Raw genomic sequence first — 20580 nt, forward strand, 5'->3', positions numbered from 1 at the left:
TTCCTAAAGAATCACCCTTGGCCTGTGTGCTAAAAAAAAATTTAAGCCTCTGGCACCCATGGACCTTTAGGTTCACAAAATGTCATGCCTTTGCTTGCAAATTTGAACTCAATGTGAATTAGGTAACTGCAACTGCTGGCCAGAATTTGGCACTTTTAATCAAAATGTCCTTTATTTATGGACCTATATAACATCCTGAAATAGAATAGCAAGCAGTGTGAGGTAACTCCCTCCCTCCCTTCTGGAACTGCCTTCCTCTACCCACCACGTGGACTGGCTCCTTCCCCCAGGCCTCCACAGTCCTGGGTTTCCCCCCATCACTCAATCTCAGGGGCACATGCAAACATGTAAGTTCCCCCTAAAGGAGGTGGTAGGACTAGAGGGTCCCACTAGGGTTCATGTCTCCTTTTCTGTGTCCAATATGGTCAAGATTGAGGAAAAGTTAAGCTCCTTTTCTGAAAACCTGTGTAAGTATAAGAGAGTTCTTTGCCTCTCCCAAGTGTACCTTTTAACCTGGGGAGATGTTTACTATGTATGAACCTCTACACTTACTGCCAAGGAAAAGGAGTGCACCTGGTGCTCAGCTTGGCTTCATCCGTGCAGACTGCGGTGCGAACAAGGTCCCTCACGGTATCCGGTGGCAGACACTGCTCTCCCAGGCACACAGCCCCACCTGCTGACAGACAAAATGGCACCGATCCTTCCCTCCAAAGTTCCCCACCCACCCAAAGCAGGGCTCCCTTACTCACATGCCAACTGTGCGCAGAGCTGTTATCTCCTTGGACTCATGGATGCCTTCTCAGGGTGGGTCGAGGCATTCCCCACTCCAAATAAAAGAGCCCCACGGTTGCCTGCTTCCTCCTGATGGTAATCACACCACGTTTGGGCTTCCCCTCCTCCCTCCAATCAGGCAGTAGGCCCAAATTCACCCCCCAGGAGTCTCCACAAGTCACTCAGTACTTACATACCCTTTTGGAAATTTCATATTCCTTATAGACCTCAATCACCAGGAAAGATCAAGAGGACTAACATTCTTAAAAGAAACCCTCACCAAACTCTGCGTCAAATTCCATTTAGATTGGACAAAACACTTACCTTCAGCTGTCCTAAAGCTTAGAGCTTTGCCAAAGAAACCCCCACCAAACTCTCCATCAAACTCCATTTAGACTGGACAAAACTGGTACCCTTGGCTCTCCTGTGCCCACCCCTACAACTCAGTCCCTTTGAAGTCATGTTTGGCAGACCCACTGCCTTCCCGGGGCTTGAGTCCCCCAACCCCAATCCCTTCCCTCTAACTTGCCCTCTCCCATCCTCTCAGCTATCAGGTCATTTCTATGGCAACATACTAACCAAGTCCCCCTGCTGCCTTGGCTATAGGAGATACTGTCTAGCTCTCATCCATCCCACTCCTTGCTAACCCCCAAATGGAAGGGGCCTCACAAGGTTATTTTCCGACTCCCACTGTGGCTGAACTAGGTAAGGGCCCCATCTGGGTCTACCTGTTCAGGCTAAAAAAGGCCCCTCCTACAACACCCCCTCCTATGCCAATTCACTCCCAATTTATGGCCACCTCCTACTGGTTCCACCTCACTCTAACTAAATTACCTCCCCTTCTTCTTCTTCTTTTTTTTTTTTTTTTTGAAAAAATATTTATTTATATGAGAGGCAGAGTTATAGAGAGAGGGAGAAACAGACAGAGGTCTTCCATCAGCTGGTTCACTCCCCAAATGGCCGCAATGGCCACAGCTGAGCCGATCCAAAGCCAGGAGCCAGAAGCTTCCTCCAGGTCTCCCACATGGGTGCAGGGGCCCTGGTGCTTGGGCCATCTTCCACTGCTTTCCCAGGCCAAGCAGAGAGCTGGATTGGAAGAGGAGCAGCCGGGACTTTACCTGCCACGCCACAGCGCCGGCCCCTCAACGCCCCTCCTTCAGCAGGACCCGTCTCAGTCACCTTTGGGTCTAAGGGCCTTTACTCTGCCCCAAGACCACGCCTTCCACACAGCCCTTCAGGAGGACCTCTGGATGACTTCACCCCAAATCTCACTCCTGACACCCGGATGATCTCTGGCTCCAGGGAACCTTCATCCCAGATCGACTTCTTCACCCTCACTTTATTCTCCAGTTGGCCCCAGGGTGGTCTCCCCAACTTCACTCCTATGCAAATAACCTTTTACTTTCTGTTTAGACTTTATATTGTAATGCATTGTCACCCCTACTGCTGTCTACAGGCACAGTCCTTGCCCTAATTCTTGCCCTAGGGTTAGTGGCAGTCCCCCCACTGGTTGAATCTGTGTTAAAAAATTTCTCTTAGTATTCTTTATCTCTTGTGGGTAGGATGCTTTTGTGCCATCTCCTGCTTCTAATCTGTTTTACCGGGGCTGAGCTCCTCCTATCCCTCCCCTCCAACTTGCCCTCTCCCCTCCTCTCAGCTATCAAACCCCTTTTTGGTTTCTACCTCTGCCCCCAACCAGACTCATTTTTGGCAATTTCAGATAAGACACAAAGATGGTATAGTCCTAGGGGTCTACAACATCACAAAAACAAGCTCCCCAGTTATTATTCAGTTCAGTGCTTGTAAGGCTGCAAATAAAAGACAAATACAGTGCAGGGGTATGAGTTGGGAATGGACTTACACCTAAATACATTTATTTCCAAGAAGACAACCTAGCCAAGTATAGACACAAGTAGGGCTACCCAATCCAGAACTCTCTCCCCCTCCCCAGTATTACTGCCCTACGTGGATGTGCACAGATGACCCTTACCCCCCTAACATTCCCGTAAGCCAAGGTCAAGATTTAGAGCTACAGGGCTGGCACCGTGGTGAGGTCCTTTGCCTGCAGTGCCGGCATCCCATATGGGCACCAGTTCTAGCGCCAGCTGCTCCTCTTCCAGTCCGGCTCTCTGCTGTGGCCTGGGAAACCAGTGGTGGATGGCCCAGGTGCTTGGGCCCCTGCACCCAAATGGAAGACCCGGAAGAAGCACCTTGCTCCTGGCTTCGGATTGGTGCAGCTCCAGCCATTGAGGCCATTTGGGGAGTGAACCAGTGGAAGGAAGACTTTTCTGTCTCTCCCTCTCACTGTGTAACTCTACCTCTCAAAAAAAAAAAAAAAAAAAAAAAAAAAAAAAAAAAAACCAACCTTAAAAGAAAAAAAAAGATTTAGAGCTAAAACAGTCATCCCTGCCTTGTTCCCCTGCAGCCTTGGGGAATGTAACTGGCTTCAAGGACAAAAAGTCAGTATTCATATTGATGTAAGAGGAAAGGATCCTAGGGGCATGATCAGTATAATACAAATCCTTAAGGAAAAACCACAACCCCCACAGACAAGCCAGCACTCTGTCCAAATCCAACCCCTGGCTGAACAGGCTAAGTCCAAGCAAACTTCGCCCTTCATTTACCTCCGACTCCCTGCTGAACAACTAGCAAATCTTACCCATGCCGTCATCTAATCCTTGGGCTCACGCTTGGCCAAGGATTGCTGGCTCTGCCTGCCAGAGAAGGGATTTTCTGTGCTGGGTTATATTAGTAAAATGGTGCAGTTTTATCTATGGCGCGATCTACACCCTGACACCATCCTAGGCTCTAGGCCCTGCCGCCATTGCTGGAAGCCAGGTAGCCACAGGGCCCAACCACTGGTGTCAGCTCCACCCCCATCCTAATGGGATTCGCTGCTTCTACTTCCCTGCCCACCTCCAAAGTTTTAAAAGGACCTGTTCCTGAACGTGTGTGTCTCTCTCTTTCTCTCCGTCTCTGGATCTCTCTCTGTCTCTGTCTCTCTTACGCTCTTCTACTCCCTCTCTTCCTTCTTTGCCCCCTCCCTCTGGTCTGTCAGGTTTCCTCCAATAAACTCTTTCCCTTACTCCGGTGTTTGGTGGCGGCCTTACAGGTTACACTGCCACATCACTTAACCCAGCGCAGACACCCATTCTGTATCCTGCAACTAGACTCCATCCCGTGTTACAGGGCCCACCTTCTGTATCTCCTTCAGCCTGGGACTGTAATAACGCCATCACTATCCATCAAACCACAAAAGCTGTAAAAGCTCCCCTGGCACCCGTTTCGTGTGCCGCAATAGTCTTAAAACCATCACGCCTGTCCGTCCTCCCTGCGCCTTGGTAATACTTATCCCCAGTTTTTATCTACACCTGGGAAACAGCTCATACATTATAAAGAAACTCACTTCCTGCTTCAGGAGGGCCCTGTTGTTGCCTCCTAACAGTCTTGGGGGCAGGAAGTACAGCCTTAGGCACCACCGCTTTGGAAATGTTTCAACACTCCCTAAACTGACTGGCCCAACAAATGGACACTGACTTCCAAAGCCTCCACCAGGCAGCTTCCACCTTACAAGAACAAATAAACTCCCTGGCATTCGTGGTCCTGCAAAACAGGAGAGCATTAGATCTCCTGACAGCACAACAGGGCAGAACCTGTCTTTTCCTGGGAGAAGAGTGCTGCTACTATGCCAGCCAGACCGCAGTGGTAACTGACTCCCCAGACAAAATAAAAAATAGACACGGGAGCGGGCACGGGCTCGAAACCACCAAAACACGGGTTGGACTGCTACACTGAGAGAAGGGGCACGGTTAGCTCCTCTCCTCGGGGCCGTCATGGTCATCCTTCTGGCCCTGCTATTTGGACCATGCCTATTTAATTTGTCCCAAATTTTTTTACAGAACTACATCAAAGCTGTCTCTTAAGAGCAGGATAAGACCATGCTGCTACTCCACCACCTCAATCAGGAATACCAGCCCCTTCCCTCAAAACCTGAAGAGGGCTCCTGGGCTCTACCTGCAAAGCCCAGCACCCACACGGCCCCCTCTCAGAAGGAAGTAGCCGGATAGAGTCATGGCCCTCTTCCTTTTTACCTCTAGGGGCTGGATTAAAGGGCAATAAAGCTCATTAAAGGGCACATTCCCCTTGCTCTCCCATCCCCACCCCATTTCCTCCCTATTGTTGAGACTCTCAACAAAAGGCAGGAACCAAGCTCAACAGCCCTCAGACTCCTGCACGCAAAGCAGCTTGCGAATAGCTAAGAGGAAAATTCCCAGCAGCTTCTATAAGCCCCTTCTCCCTACTTCCCGCCAACCGCAAGCCCCCTACCTCCCACTGGCAGTGACAGGTTTCCTCTTCAGCCAAATAAAAATCCAGTCCCACACGCACCCTGTGTGTGGTGTCTTCACAAAGAACAGACTGTTGGCCGGCGCCGCGGCTGACTAGGCTAATCCTCCGCCTAGTGGCGCCGGCACACCGGGTTCTAGTCCCAGTTGGGGCGCCGGATTCTGTCCCGGTTGCCCCTCTTCCAGGCCAGCTCTCTGCTGTGGACAGGGAGTGCCGTGGAGGATGGCCCAGGTGCTTGGGCCCTGCACCCCATGGGAGACCAGGAAAAGCACCTGGCTCCTGGCTCCTGCCATTGGATCAGCGCGGTGCGCCAGCCACGGCAGCCATTGGAGGGTGAACCAACAGCAAAGGAAGACCTTTCTCTCTCTCTCACTGTCCACTCTGCCTGTCAAAAAATAAAAAAATAAAATAAAATAAAATAAAATAAAAATTAAAAAAAGAACAGACTGTTGCCCCTCCGTGCTTCAGTAAATCAACCAGTCTCTGTCGACGTTGGCGTCGACGTTGGCTCTGTCTCATCTCTGGGTGTACGAAAGGCCAGACCAGAGCGATTCCAAACCTAACAGAGTCTACCACTGTGCTCTCAAGGTTACTGTGCCAGGCTCCGCCCAGGGCCAGGCCCCCCTGCCCAGAGCCCCTGGGGAGCTTTATGTGCCAGCCCAGGCAGCCAGGGCCGAGAGGGCCCGGGAGCCCAGTGACAGGGGGACTCATGGGGAGCCAACGGCATTTTATATTTCACATCGGTGTCTTGCACAGGGAACACCATGCAAAGGGGCAGGCACAGGGCACTCCAAATCTGCTATGCACAGGACCAGCAGGAAGACTATTAAGTTGCTGTGAGTAGGGGTGGGCGTTGAAGCACAGTGGGTTAAGCTCCTGCTTGGGATGCCCACGTCCCATAGCCCAGTGCCTGGGTTCAAGTCCCCACTGTAGCAGGATTCATGTACCAAGACAGGACACCAAGGCCTCTTAACAGGAAGTAGTCTTTTATTATGCTGGCATAAGACCCAGGTGGCATTTCTTATCCAAAATCCTGAGCCCCCAACAAGGAAGGATTTTCCTTATATATGATTTTAGCCTCTGTCTCCCTTATATGGTTACATGAATATACTCTATTGTGACACGGTGGCCACAGGACTGATACAACACTGCACATGCAGGGTTAACAAGATATGAACTTTTTACACACATACTAAGCCATCTGCTGTCTGCCAAGGGTTAACACTGCTCTGTACTAACAAGCAGAACTTGAAATGGTTCTATATAAGCAGATAGTAACTACGGCTGAAGTACTCATAGGCAAGCAGACAAAAACTACATGTTATTCCCAGGACAAATGCCTCCCTTTTTCTTTTTCTGACCTTGGGAAGGCTTCTACTACAGATTTAATCATGTTAGTTAGAAACAAATCTGGGCTCACTTGGTTAATCCTCCGCCTATGGCACTGCCATCCCCTATGGGCGCCAGATTCTAGTCCCTGTTGCTCCTTTTCCAGTCCAGCTCTCTGCTGTAGCCCGGGAAGGCAGTGGAGGATGGCCCAAGTGCTTGGGCCCTGCACCTGCATGTGAGACCAGGAGGAGGCGCCTGGCTTCTGGCTTTGGATCAGCACAGTGCACAGGCCGTAGCGGCCATTTGGGGGATGAACCAACGGAGGGAAAACCTTTGTCTCTCTCACTGTCTAATTCTGCCTAATTAAAAAGAAAGAAAGAAACAAGTCTAACTAAAAGACAGGAAGACAGGGACCTCTGCCACATCACTACTCTGTTTCCAATACAGCTTCCAGCTATGCTGGGAGACAGCAGGTGTTCATCCAAGTACTTGGGCTGCTGCATCCTTTGGAGACCCAGAAGAAACTCCTGGCTCCAGTCTGCCCCAGCCCTAGAGGCTCCACTTCCTATCCAGCTCCCTGCTAATGTGTCTGGAAAATCAGTAGATGGCCCAACTGCTTGGACCCCTGCACCCTGTGGGAGACCTGGAACAACTTCTGGCTCCTGGTCTCCTCCTGGCCCAGCCCTGGCCATCGTGGCCATTTGAGGAGTGAATAGCAGACAGATGATATCTCTGTGTAACTCTTTCAACTAAATACAACAAATCTTTAAACAACCAAAAAGGGGCTGCCACTGTGGCATAGCAGATAAAGCTACAACCTGTAGTGTTGCCATCCCATATGGGTGCCAGTTCAAATCCTAGCTGTTTCACTTCTGATCCAGCTCTCTGCTATGGCCTGGGAAAGCAGCAGAAGATGGCCAAGAACTTAGGCCCCTGGACCCGTGTGGGAGAGCCGACAGAAGCTCCTGGCTCCCGGCTTCGGATCGGCGCAGCTCTGGCCGTTGTGGCAATTTGGGGAGTGAACCAGTGGGTGGAAGACCTCTCTCTCTCTGCCTCCCGAATAAATACATCTTAAAACAAAATAAAAAACACCCTAAGAGCCTGACCTGAATTTTGAGACACCGGGAGCCAGGCCTTATTTTCTTGCCATTTGCAAAGGGAGGGAGGAAGCGCGCCTCGGAAACGGGGCTGCTGTTTGCTCTCACACTCGGCTGGACTGGCTTCTCTGCCGGCTCTGCCCCCCTGGGGAGCACGGCCCTGACCAAACAAGGACATAAGCCTCAGCCGTTCTCCATTGCCCTGAACACAGCGAAACACTGCGATGTATTCCTTGCCCTTGAATCTCAACAAGGCCTCACACCCTATTGCCTCTACACCCCCATGCTTTCCCAGGTTCACAAGGCCACCTGAACGGCCAGTTCCAGGAAACCACCTCCGCCTGCTGCCTCCCACCCCCACCCCCAGCCCAGTCCCTCCTAAACTAGAAAACGACCGGACACTGGGGTGGGGGCCTTCTGCCACGTGTTCCAACAATTTGTGTGCCAGCAGTCTGTCATCCACCTCTACAAATTCATTTGCTCTGAAAAAATTCGGTCTGGCTGTAGATTTATAGACTGCCTCCTCGCTAGTCTGCGCTTTTCCTAACAGGCCCCATCTGTCCAGCGCAGATGTGCAGGACAGGGCGGCCACGAAGGGAATTTCCAGGGCCACACGAGGCCTTTCTGAGAGCCATGACCCCGAGAGGGCGGAAGAGACCGGAGGCCCGGACTCTGCATCCGAACAGGCAGCAGGGTCAGAGACGGAGACTTCAGGAGTCCAGGACGGGGCGGCGGTGCGCATGCTCCGGGGAAAACGTTCCGGCCATCGGCCGCCAGCCTGAGGGGGCCGCACACGTGTTTGCCAGAGACGGCTTTCATGTCCAGGGCGGGGCGGCCACGGCTCTGACGGCCTGAGCCCTGGACCGTCCGTGACCCTTCGCCACGTCCGGGGTCCTCCACAGGGTCCCTGGGCAGCAGCAGCCAGGCGCGGACAGCTGGCGGGAGACCCTCAGCAGCGGCCGCCGTGACCCCGCCCCAGCTGACCCGGAAGTGCTCCGGCACCCGTCCAGGACAAGGCCAGGCCTGTGGCCTCCAGGGCCCGTGATTCACTCCACTTCGTCCTTGCTTGCAAGGCCCCTTCCCTCAGTCTGGCAGCCCCAGGGCACGTGCAGAAGCCTCCCGGGGCCCTCGGGCGTCGGAGACAGGGTCAGCACACCCGCGGAGCCCGTGGGCAGCTGAGCGAGCGTGAAAACCTCAGCCCACGCAGGCTCACGACACACAGGCCGACAGCAGCTCTGAGCTGAACGCCGGGTTCCGGGTGCGGACGCTGGCACAGACGCTCCCAGTCTGGCCCAAGCCAACCTCCGACACCCGGGAGTCCTGGAGCTCCCCGCAGGCCTCCCAGAGCTTCGCTTGGCGACGCTGGGGTGCGGGCGCTCTGCGCAGGCGCCGCCGCCCACGTGACCCTGTGCCCGCCCACTTCCTGCCCCGCGGAAGGTTCCAGAGCCCGGGGCGCCCGCGCGGGCTGGGCTGGGGGAGCGGGGGCTGCGGAGCCCGGCCGGAGCCGCGAGAGGGGCTCTGCGGGGTCCCGTCGGCGTCCAGGCGTCCCCGGCGGGCTCCTCCGTCCTCTGCTGGGACGTTTGGACGGAGAAAGAGCCGGCCGCGGGCTAGGCCTTGAGAGGGGCGGTGCCTCTCCTGGGCTCCTCCTAGAGTTCCCGGAGCCGCGCTTCTCCGTGTGAGACACCCGCTCACGGGTAACATGTGTGTGTGTAGTGTGTGTGTTCTATGTAACATGTGTGTAGTGTGTGCGTGTGTTCTATGTAACATGTGTGTAGTGTGTGTTCTATGTAACATGTGTGTATGTAGTATGTATGTTTCTACGTAACATCTGTGTAGTATGTGCGTGTGTTTCTACGTAACATCTGCGTATGTAGTATGTTTCTATGTAACATCTGTGTATGTAGTATGTTTCTATGTAACATCTGTGTATGTAGTATGTTTCTATGTAACATCTGTGTATGTAGTATGTTTCTATGTAACGTGTGTGTATGTATAACTACATATAACATCTGTGTGTTTAATGTATAATCTGAAGTTAATGTTTACAAAATTGGTTATATCTATTATAAATATCCATTTATATAATATCTAAATGTTAGGTATGTAATAATATGTAGTTACATAATATGTACCATCCATTGTTTTATATACTTAATGTTTCTACAATGTATAATTATAGGTATAAATACATATTCATATCTGTTCTAATCCATAGCAAAGTGTCCATTTCTATAATATCCAAATTCCTATTTTTATGTATCTGTATATTTATGTATTATTGGTATATTTATATAATGTATGAATACAAATATATTTTATATTCATAGAATAGCATTTATTAGTTTATTATTCATTTATTTAAAATACTTATTTTTCTTTTTTGAAAGGCAGAGTTACAGAGATAGGGAGAGAGAGCGAGCGAGCAAGCTTCCATCTGCTTGTGCACTCCCCAAATGTCCAGGGCTGCGGCAGGCCAAAGCCAGGAGCCAGAGCTTCATACGGACCTCCCACGTGGGTGCCGAAGCACTTGGGGTATCTTCATTGCTTTCCCAGGTTAATTAGTAGGAAGTGGGATCAAAGTAGAGCAGCCAGGCATCAGACTGGAGCCCATATGGGATGCTGGCGGTGCAGGCAGCTGGTTTACCTGTTAGGCCACAATGCCTACCTGTGAGTATTAATTTATATAAAATTATTGAGGAGCAAAGTAAGATTTTGATGCAAAAACTTTTTTAATACATGGAAAATACATACATTAAAAAACATGCATAGATTTCAGAAACCATTTGTACCAAAATATGCTCGGGCTGTTAATTCCAGTTTTCAGTTAACTTTCTGGATTCCCTGGTACGTGTGTGTTGGGGGTGTCCCCTGGATCGGGCTCCCAGGTCTAGATTCCGCAGCCTGCGTCCCCGTGGCCCAGAGCCCTGAGCAGGTCCAGGTCTGACTCCGGGCAGCGCCCTCGCCGCTGAGCTCCTGTTTTGCCTCCCAGAGTCCAGGGCGCTCAGGACCGCAGCCCCTCACTCCCTGGGGGTCCTAGCCCAGGTGTGATTTCTGGTGCTGGAAGAGCCCTGGACAAGGGGCGAGGTCCAGCCGGGGACGCCATGAAAGAAAGCCCGGACAGCACCACAGATTCTCCTGGGGGAGGGGTGGGCTGCGACTTCCCGCTTGGCCCTCACATTCTAAGTGAACTCCAGGGACCTGGGCCCCAGCTGACTGGGCTGTGAGGTCCCCGCGCTCCAGCTCCAAGACGCCCTTCCCGCGTCCCAGCTCGCCAGGTGCCAGGCCTTCCAGGACCCCACGTTCCACCCTCCCATGCAGCCTCCCGCCACACGCAGCCAGCACACGAGGCCCAGCCTGCCACCTGCCAGGCCCCTCACTCCCTGGCTGAGCCCACATCCTGGGCAGTCAGCATCCCCACTTCCTCCACACCCAGCCAGGGCTCCCATTTCAACCCAGGTCCCAGCCCTGGGAGCCTAATGTCCCAACGCCAGAGGTCAGCACTGGGGGCTCCGATCTGCCTGGGGTGTGGGAACCCAAAACGCACAGTCTCCTCCCTCTAGGCTCCCAGCAGGCAGCCTCCTCGACTCCAGCGGCCTTGCTCCCAGTCACAGATGCTCACCCAGCATTCTAGAACTCCAGCCCCAGACACTCAGAAGCCCCCAGCAAGGCAGCCTTGCCACACCGCATTCCAGTTCCTGTGCCCACATCCTGACAGCCTCCGACTGCTGCACTGCACCAGGAAGGGGCCCGGGCCCCACGTTCGAGGCCTCCCAGGTCCCAACCCAGCTGCCAGGTCCCGACCCTCAGGCTAAAGAGAAGCCCAGCCGAGTGTGGCTCAGCCAGGGGCGCAGCCCGGAGGACCACAGTCAGAGACCGCCATGTTCACCTGAAGCAGTAGTTGGTGTCCAGGGCTCAGTGGTGCCAGGTGCCATATAGCTGCAGTGCCCTCTCTAGGGGAGTAGCCACAAGGAGCAGGAAGGGCCGGTTCATGCTATGAGCGGCGGCATGGTTACCTCGGCGGCCGGAACTGATCCCTGTTAGGGTGAGGGCTCTCTAGATCAGTGGTCCAGGGCTGATTTGTGGGGTTGGAGGTACACACACACACACACACACACATGAGCACATGCAGGCACACACAGATCACAGCCGGGGATGGGCTGGGCCAGGTTGGGACTCACCGTTGATGTCCAGTTGGAGGACATCATCTGTGCTGTCACAGGAGCAGTGGGTGCTGAGGCGGAAGCCCTCTGTTTCCTCTGTGGGAGTGGGGAGAGGGAAGGCAGTCTGAGTGGGAGGCCCAGCCAGACCCTGGAGGAAGGGGAAGGAAGGAGCAAACTCCAGGGGGCTCCTCCTGCCTGGACAGCCCTCCCCTGCCCCTCCCACCACCCCCACCACGATGCTCAGCTCTTTGCTTTGCCAGCAGCGTCCCCTTCAGGTCTCAGCTCACATCACCTCCTCAGTGAGCCCTGCAGGATGCACACCCTCCCAGACCATGACATCACCTTGTTCCCCATAGCATGTGACCTCTGGTGTTTGGCTATTTATTTCCTCACTGTTCTCAGTAGATGCAGTGTGCACCCAGAGAGAGAGAGCCTCAGTTTTTTTTGTTTTCAGCTGGGCCTGACCCACAACCTTTTAACAAAGATCTCAGAGCTGGCATTGTTGGGCAACAGTTTAAGCCACCAACTGAGACGCTGGCATTCCATAGCAGCAGTTAGAGTTCTGGCTGATTGACTTTGTATCCAAAAACCAAACAAACAAACAAACAAAAAACTATTTATTCAACTGAAAAACAGTTACAAGAAAAAAAAAGTTGGGGGCTGGCGCCGTGGTGTAGTGGGTGAAACCGCGGCAAGCAGTGCTGGCATCCCATATGTGCGCCGGTTCGAGTCCCAGCTGCTCCACTTCCAATCCCGCTCTCTGCTGTGGCCTGGGAAAGCAGGAGAAGATGGCCCAAGTCCTTGGGCCCCTGCATCCACGTGGGAGACCCGGAAAAAACTCCTGGCTCCTGACTTCGGATCAGTGCAGCTCCGGCCATTGCAGCCAATTGGGGAGGGAACCAGCGGATTTAAGATGGAAGTCTCTCTCTCTCTCTCTCTCTCTGTGTAACACAGACTTTCAAATAAATAAATAAATGTTAAAAAAAAAAAAAAACAAAAAAAGTTGGAGAGAGAGATCTTCCATCTGCTGGTTCACTACCAAAATGGCTGCAATGGACAGGATTAGGCCCGGCCAAATCCAGGAGCTTCATAGTGCTCTGCCATGTGGGTGCAGTTCTGCTCCTTTCCCTGGCAAATATTTGGGAGCTGGATCAGAAGTGGAGCGACCGGAAATTGAACAGGCACCCATGTGGGATGCTGACGTCCCAGTGGGCAGCTTTGAAGCTGGACCATAAGATAGTCCACTGGCTGCTCCACCTCAGAGAGCTGCCTGGGAAAACAGCAGAAATGGCCCAAGTGCTCTGGGCCCTGGCACCACCGTGGAGACCCTGATAGTTCCAGGCTCCTGGCTTCATCCTGGCACGTCCCAGCCAGTGAACAGGTCAGTGGAAGATCTCTATTTCTCTAACTCTGCCTTTCAATAAATAAAGAAATCCTTTTTTAAATAGATAAATCTTTTTTTTTTTAATTTTTTGACAGGCAGAGTGGACAGTGAGAGAGAGAGACAGAGAGAAAGGTCTTCCTTTGCCGTTGGTTCACCCTCCAATGGCAGCCGTGGCCAGAGTGCTGCGGCCAGCGCACCGCGCTCATCCGATGGCAGGAGCCAGGTACTTATCCTGGTCTCCCATGGGGTACAGGGCCCAAGGACTTCGGCCATCCTCCACTGCACTCCCTGTCCACCGCAGAGAGCTAGTCTGGAAGAGGGGCAACCGGGACTAGAACCCGATGTGCCGGCGCTGCAAGGCGGATGATCAGCCTAGTGAGCTGTGGCGCCGGACTTAAATAAATAAATCTTTAAGCACAGAAACAAACATCTGGAGGAAACACTGAGGGATGGACCAGCAGTAGCCAATCAGCTCACAGGTACTGGGTGCTCTGACCTAACCCCTCCCTGTGTGCTGTCCCTGTAATCCCCCCCACTGTCCATCTGACAGGCCTAGCAGCTGACATACAGAAAGGACGTGACCTGCCCTTGGTCACACAGGGGGCCAAGGCTGGGAGCCAAAGCTCAGCCTGGGGCTTTCCCGAGGGCACATGTGGGATAAAGGCGGCTGGAATGAGTGAGTGATGGTTTCTAAGCTCCTCCTGCCTGCGGGCCCTGGGCTGTGTGCTTGGACAGACAGCGACCCAGACATGGGAGATCCCGTCAGGAACAGTCTCTGGCCCAGGGCGCCCTCCCTGCACCTGGCCTAAGGAATTCTCCTGTGAGTCTCCACACAATCGCCCTCCTCCAGGGAGCCCTCCTGGCCCCCAGATGAGTTTGGGTGCCTGCTCTGGGCCCACACAGCAATGGGGGCTTCCCCACCCTCACCCCAACCCCTCTGCCTTTGCCTCCCCATTCACAGCCTTGGTCCTTCCAGGTCACTGCTGCCTGCCGGGGCTTTGGCAGGAACTGCTAAGTGCAGAGGGAAGTGGACCCAGGAGGGCAGGACCCAGGGCTATCCTGCCCGCACTGTGTCCCCCACGCCTCCCACACAGGGCGGGGCCCAGGACAGGAGCCTGAGGGGAGTCCTGGGATGCGTGCATGACTAGGAGGGACCCCTGGGCACTGTGGACTCAGCGAGGGAGAGGAGTGGCCCAGTCCTTTCCTGGGCAGATGCACTGTGCCCGGCTCTGCCTGCTCTCAGGGCCTTTGCACAGGCTGCTCCCTGCCCAGAACATGCGGCCCCTCACTGCTTCCTTCTGGATTTTACTCAGCCCTCCAACATCAGCTCAGAAACGTCCTCCTCCAGGAAGCCCTCCCTGAACCTAGGCTGGGCCAGGCACTCCCTTTGGGCTCCTCATCCCAGCATGGCCACTCTGGGTCATCACTGCACAGCTAACCACCCCCACCCACCCACCCACCCAAATGATGATGAGCTCAGTGCAGGCCAGGACCGGGCTGTCCTGGTCAGCCCCAGTCCCTTCTCCTCTCCCCAGGAGTGGGGCCCCGGAGCCTGGAGGGAGGAAACGCCAGCCGGGCCCCACACAGGTTGGGAGTCCTCTGGTCTGGCAGGGTGGGGGGCTTCTGGGAAGCAAGGCCAGTGCAGCTGGGTGGGCTCCCGGAGGGAGGCAGAGGCGTGCAGGGTAGAGAGTGCTGTCATCAGACTGCTGGGGAAGGGTCTGGATGATAACGCCGACGACCACTCAGACGCTTACTCTGCAGGCTGGGGGAGACGCTGGGATGGTCACTGCGCCATTCCAGGCTTCATGTGTGTTGTCACACCTGGGAGGCTGGCAGCATTGCTCCCTTTTACAGATGAAGAGATTGGGGTTCAGGGAGCTGAAGCCGTTGTCCAGGGTCCACACAGCAAGGGCCTTGAGGAACCCAGGGCTGTGCGGATCCAGACTGACCCAGGACACTTGAGAATCAGCACATCACCCCCTCACCCCCACACACACACCCTCTCTCAGCCTCCTTGCCTGGATGCCCCCAGCCCACCTCCTGCCACTGCTTCCTGCCCTCCTTGTGCCTCAAGGAACAAAGGCCTGGGTTACCTCTGCTGGCCTAGGACATGTTGTTCCCTGTCCCCAAGGAAGCACCTCAGTTTCTTCATGTGCAAAATGGGAGTCAAGGAGAGCCGTGGACAGGCAGGAACGCTGGGAAGGCTGGAACGTGCTCTCAACAGGGCCTGGGGCACTGGTGAGCTGGCAGTGGGCTCTTAGCAAAGTTATCTCTCCCTCATGTCCTGTTTCCCATCATGGGATGTGAGTGGTGGTGTGCCTTAGGGTTGCTCTAAGGCATGAGTAGGAAAAACACACAAGTCCATGCAGAGCCACTGGCACACAGCTACGTGGCTGATACTGTTACTACTTATTATTGGGTGGCGAGATTACATGGAGCAGGCCTAGGAGACTGGCAGGGCTACTCTAGCTGAAGCAGCAGGGCCTTGGATTAGGGAGAAGGGGCCACGGCCTCTGCAACCCCCACTGTGGGGAGCAGCCCGGACTAGACTGAGTTACTGGAATTAAGACTTATTCTATGCATCTGCTCTCCCACAATATGGCGCTGGGAGAGAAGTAAACAGCTTCCGCACAGCTGCCTCCAGTTCAACCAATAAACTGTAGGACTTGCTACTGATTGGAGGAGAGCAGCGTACTCGGCGTGTGGGCAGCCGAGTTCGGATTGGCGGAGGAGGACTATAAAGGAGGAGAGAGACGGCATGCACAAGGAACATCTAAGGGGAACATCTAAGGGGAACACCTGTGCACCCCCCGAGAAAGCCGGCCGGCGGTGTGCCGCTCCCCTGCGGAAGTGGGGAATGTGGCCAGGGGGAACTGCCCTTCCACGGAGGTGGAAGGGATAGTAGCCAACCCGGGAAGAACCAGCAGCAAACCCGGGGAGGGCCGAGCAGACGAAGGAACAGCGCAGGGTCCTGTGTCGTTCCTCCACGAAGAGGGGGAGCGACACCCACGTGCTCCCCAATACCCGGATGGAGGAGGGGTCCACCAATATTTAGACACTGTATCCCACATTTGAGTGCCTGACTCAGACCTCAGCCACTCACCTTCCTTTACAACTTCCTGCTAATGCACTGGAAGGCAGCATTGATGGCTCCAGTGGGCCCCTGCCCCCATGGAGTAGGCCAGGATGGAGTTCTTGGCTTCTGGCTTTGGCCTGGCCCAGCCCAGCTGTGGTGGTCATTTGGGGAGTGAACCAGCACCTGGAAGATCCCTGTGTGTCTCTGTCTCTCCCTTAGTTTTTCAAATAAATGAATCAATCAATCATAAGAATAATAGCAAAATATGATGGTATTAGTTTTGATGCAAAAGTATTCAAATACTCATGTATTCAAATTATTGCCATAAGTGTCAGAGAAAACTATGCATCTCTTTCTCTCTACCTCTGGAAAGGAAAAAACAGAAATTATTTGTAAAAATAGATGTTGGGTGGGATGTTAGCATTCAATAATTGGGAATGTGCCACTGAGTGGGAGACCCGGGTTGAGTTCCCAGTTCCCAGGCATTTGGGGTGTGAACCGGTGAATGGATCTCTCTGTGTCTCTGTCCCTCTATCTATATTGGTATATATATTTTAAAAAGCAACAACATGGGCCGGCGCCGCGGCTCACTAGGCTAATCCTCCGCCTTGCGGCGCCGGCACACCGGGTTCTAGTCCCGGTCGGGGCACCGGATTCTGTCCCGGTTGCCCCTCTTCCAGGCCAGCCCTCTGCTGTGGCCAGGGAGTGCAGTGGAGGATGGCCCAGGTGCTTGGGCCCTGCACCCATGGGAGACCAGGAAAAGCACCTGGCTCCTGGCTCCTGCCATCGGATTAGCGCGGTGCGCCGGCCGCAGCGCGCCGGCCGCGGCGGCCATTGGAGGGTGAACCAACGGCAAAAGGAAGACCTTTCTCTCTGTCTCTCTCTCTCACTGTCCACTCTGCCTGTAAAAAAAAAAAAAAAAAAAAAAGCAACAACAAACATGTATCTTCTTTTTATTTATTTATTTACAAAGATTATTTATCTGAAAGGCAGAGTTAGAGAGAGACAGAGAGAAGACCTTCCATCTTCAGGTTCACTGCCCAAATGGCCACAACAGATAGAACTGGGCCAATCTGAAGCCTGAAGCCAGAAGCCAGGAGGTTCTTTGAGGTCGCCCACATGGGTGCAGGAGCCCAAGCCCTCGGCCTGTCTGCATCTTTCAGAAAGCATCAGCAGGGAGCTGGATGGGAAGTGGAGCAGCCGGGACTCGAACCAGACCCCATGTGGGATATCAGTACCACAAACGGGAGGTTTCCCCTGCTGTGCTACAGCACCTGTCCCAGATTTATTTACTTATTTATTTACTTATTTATTTATTTATTGACAGGCAGAGTGGACAGTCAGAGAGAGAGACACAGATAGAAAGGTCTTCCTTTGCCGTTGGTTCACCCTCCAATGGCCGCCGCGGCCGGCACACTGCGGCCGGCGCACCGCGCTGATCTGATGGCAGGAGCCAGGTACTTATCCTGGTCTCCCTGGGGTGCAGGGCCCAAGCACCTGGGCCATCCTCCACTGCACTCCCTGTCCACGGCAGAGAGCTGGCCTGGAAGAGGGGCAACCAGGACAGAGTCCGGCGCCCCAACCGGGACTAGAACCCCGTGTGCTGGCGACGCAAGGGGAGGATTAGACTAGTGAGCCGCGGCGCCGGCCCAGATTTATTTCATTACATAGTTTCTGTAAGTCTGGAATCTAGCAATAGCTGAGCTCTGCGCCTGTGGCCCAGGTCTCTCCTGAATTAGCATGAGGGTGTTGGCCGCGCTGCAGTCACAGGGAGACTTGCTTAGGGCTGAGAGACCTGCCTGCCCCCTGCATGGGCGCTCACATGGTGCTGGTGTCGGCCACAGACCCCAGCTCTGCATTGCTTGTGCCCCTCTGTTGGCTGCTTCTCTGAACTCACACTGACCCCCTCAGAGTGAGGCACCCCCAGAGGGAGCAGGGGAGGGGGCCTCAGCACCTCCGAGCACCCAGCCTTGGGAGTCACATCTCAGCCCTGCAGCCCTGCAAGTGCAAGACCAGCCTCTCTCAAGGGGAGGCCTTAGGATCCACCTCCTAAAAGGTGGCTCCCCAAGATTCTAGGGTACATTTTGCTGTTTTTTTTTTTTTTTTAAAGATTTATTTATTTGCTTAAAAGGTAGAGTGTCTGGTGGGGGGGCGGGAAATGGGCATGAGCGGCCATCCACTTGTTGCCTCCCCAGATGACCGTGATCACAGAAACCTGGAACTGCAGCCTGGCCTCCCAGCAATGGCAAGAAGCCTAGCTCCTGAGCTACTGCCATCTGCCTTCTCCACTAGCAGGCCACTGGACCAGAAGCAGAGCAGACAGAACCCCAGCTGGTACTCTGATACGGGATGAGGGATCCCAGGTGGATCCTCTGGCCAGCAGTGCAGGGAGGACGCCCCTTCTGGGACAGCCCCAGCTAGGAGGCACCTGCAGGCAGAGCCTGGACAGGAAGCAGAGGAAGTAGCTGCCTGAGGCCACAGAGTCTGAGCAGAGCCTCCCTCCCCCCCCCCCACTGGGGAGGAGCCGGAGGAGGGAGGAGCTGTTGGCATAAAAGGAGAGGCTTTCTGAGGCTTTTCCACCACAGCTGGGAGCTACAGGTGCAGGGACCACTTGGCCAGGCGGTGGCCCAGTCCGAGGCAGGACTTGGGGACTCCAGGCTACCACCTCCTCGGCGACCTCGGCGACCCCAGCGACCCAGTTCTGGGCCAGTCCTCCGAGCCCCAGACCCTGTCTCCTGCAGAAGCTTTGCTCCGACTCGGTTGCCCCCTGCCGTCTCCGGAGCCCCGGCTCATCCAGGACTTTCCCTCCTCCCGGGACGGGTCTCAGCCCTGCTCCAGCTCTCCTGCTAAAGACCACCCGCCTTCCGGTGGCAAGCTCGCCCATTTGCTTTTCTTCCGTGGGCTACTGAGAACCCTCAGCCACAGCCTCCCCTCCACCCCGCTTCTGTCTTCCTGAGACCCTCAGCCCCTGCCTGGTCGAGACCTCCCCATCCTGCCCTAGCCCTGTTGGTGTTCTCGGCAGTGCTGGGGTGCATCGCCTCCCCCATGTCGCCCTCCCCCATGCGACGGCTGCTGCTGCTGTGGCTCGCAGTGTTGATGCCCGGCCGGCTGGCCGCGGGAACGCCCAGCTGCAACGCCACCGACATGGAGCTGCCCAAACAGCAAATCGAGGCGGTCCGCGCCGCAGTCCTGCCCAAGGTGGGGCTGTCCCGCACCCTGAATAAGAGGGAAGTGCCGCCCAGTCCAGTGCCAGAGGACACGCTCGTCCAGTACAACAGAAGACACGACCAGGTGGGCAGGAAGAGCACTGAGCAGAAGCCACAGTCCCAGCCAGTGTTCGACATCTTCACTAAGTTCTTCCACATGCTAATGGTGGACAGCAACCATGGTGAGCTTCGAGGGGCCGGGACCCAGGAGGGGGCCACCAGGGGGCACCGGAGGGCAGGAGTCAGGGAGGAAATTACCTGCAGAGGACACAGCGGGAGGAAGGGGACCCCTGGGTACACAGGGAACGTGGGGGAGGACGTGTACTAAGGAAAGGGGCGCTGAACTCCCCGACCCTCAGGGACTGCTCCTGGAACAGAGCGCCAATGGACGGGACCCGCGGGATCGAGGGAGGTCCTGGGGGACACAGGATATGGGGTAGAAGGCCGTTCCCTCCCGCAGGGCCCGTGGAATGCGGGGGTCGCGGGGTGGGAGCTGCAGAGAGGGGTGCTCTGTGGGTAGAGGCTGAGCCCCTAGTTTGTGGGAAAGGGAGCCAATGAGAAAGCTGGACGGAGTTTGTGGGTCACGAAACGGAAAGTCAGAAGAGGCAAAAGCGAGGTGAGGCGAACCAAGCAAAGTGCCAGGTGCATGGACCTGCTTCCAGGGCGCACGGGACACGTGGGACTGCAGGGGTCGTGGCGAGATAGGCGGAGGTCTCCGTGATGGGTGCGGGCACGGGATGAGAGAGGAGGTGAGAGGGGGAGGCTAGCCTCCTCAGGGAGGGGAGTGAGTGCCCCAGGTCACACAGCACAGAGGCAGCAGGGGCTCTTCCTGACCCCAGGCTCTCCCCATGACCCTTCCTCTTGCAGTGCAATCCGCATCTGAGCTGGGGGCCTGGGACAAGGGAGCCACAGGGCCACTCCCTGGGGGGGCAGATGGAGGCCTCAGGTAGACAGAGTGGTCAGGACCCATGGTGCAGGGCGGGAAGCCCACCCAAAGGGACCCCGGGCCCCAAGGTCACACAGCTGAAAAGTGTCAGAGTCCAAGCCGGCGCACAGCTCACTAGGCTAATCCTCTACCTGCTGTGACCGCACTTTGGGTTCTAGTCCCACTTGGGGCGCTGGTCGAGTCCCGGTTGCTCCTCTTCCAGTCCAGCTCTCTGCTGTGGCCCAGGAGTGCTGTGGAGGATGGCCCAGGAGCATGGGCCCTCCACCC

General features: G+C 55.0%; 1 protein-coding gene and 1 long non-coding RNA gene across 3 annotated transcripts in view; one reads left to right on the forward strand and one right to left on the reverse strand.

Moving 5' to 3' along the window:
- Positions 1–5588: 5588 nt before the first annotated feature.
- Positions 5589–20580, forward strand: part of LOC138846442 (transforming growth factor beta-1 proprotein-like) — a 43192-nt gene continuing 28200 nt past the window's right edge. The window contains exons 1-2 of one of the 2 annotated variants that reach the window (XM_070062159.1): positions 5589–9235; positions 18357–19549. In XM_070062159.1, the coding sequence (XP_069918260.1) occupies positions 19207–19549 (343 nt within the window). In that variant the 5' untranslated portion in view covers positions 5589–9235; positions 18357–19206. The remainder of the gene's footprint in view (positions 9236–18356; positions 19550–20580) is intronic. The other variant, XM_070062157.1, reaches the window with a different exon arrangement.
- LOC138846444 (uncharacterized) lies at positions 9876–14520 on the reverse strand. Its single transcript, XR_011383928.1, has 3 exons — positions 11720–14520; positions 11428–11575; positions 9876–10206 (listed from the first exon to the last, which is right to left on the reverse strand). It is a non-coding gene; the product is annotated as an uncharacterized lncRNA (long non-coding RNA).

Source organism: Oryctolagus cuniculus, chromosome 18 (assembly GCF_964237555.1).
Source record: "Oryctolagus cuniculus chromosome 18, mOryCun1.1, whole genome shotgun sequence".
Classification (NCBI taxonomy): Eukaryota; Metazoa; Chordata; class Mammalia; order Lagomorpha; family Leporidae; genus Oryctolagus; species Oryctolagus cuniculus.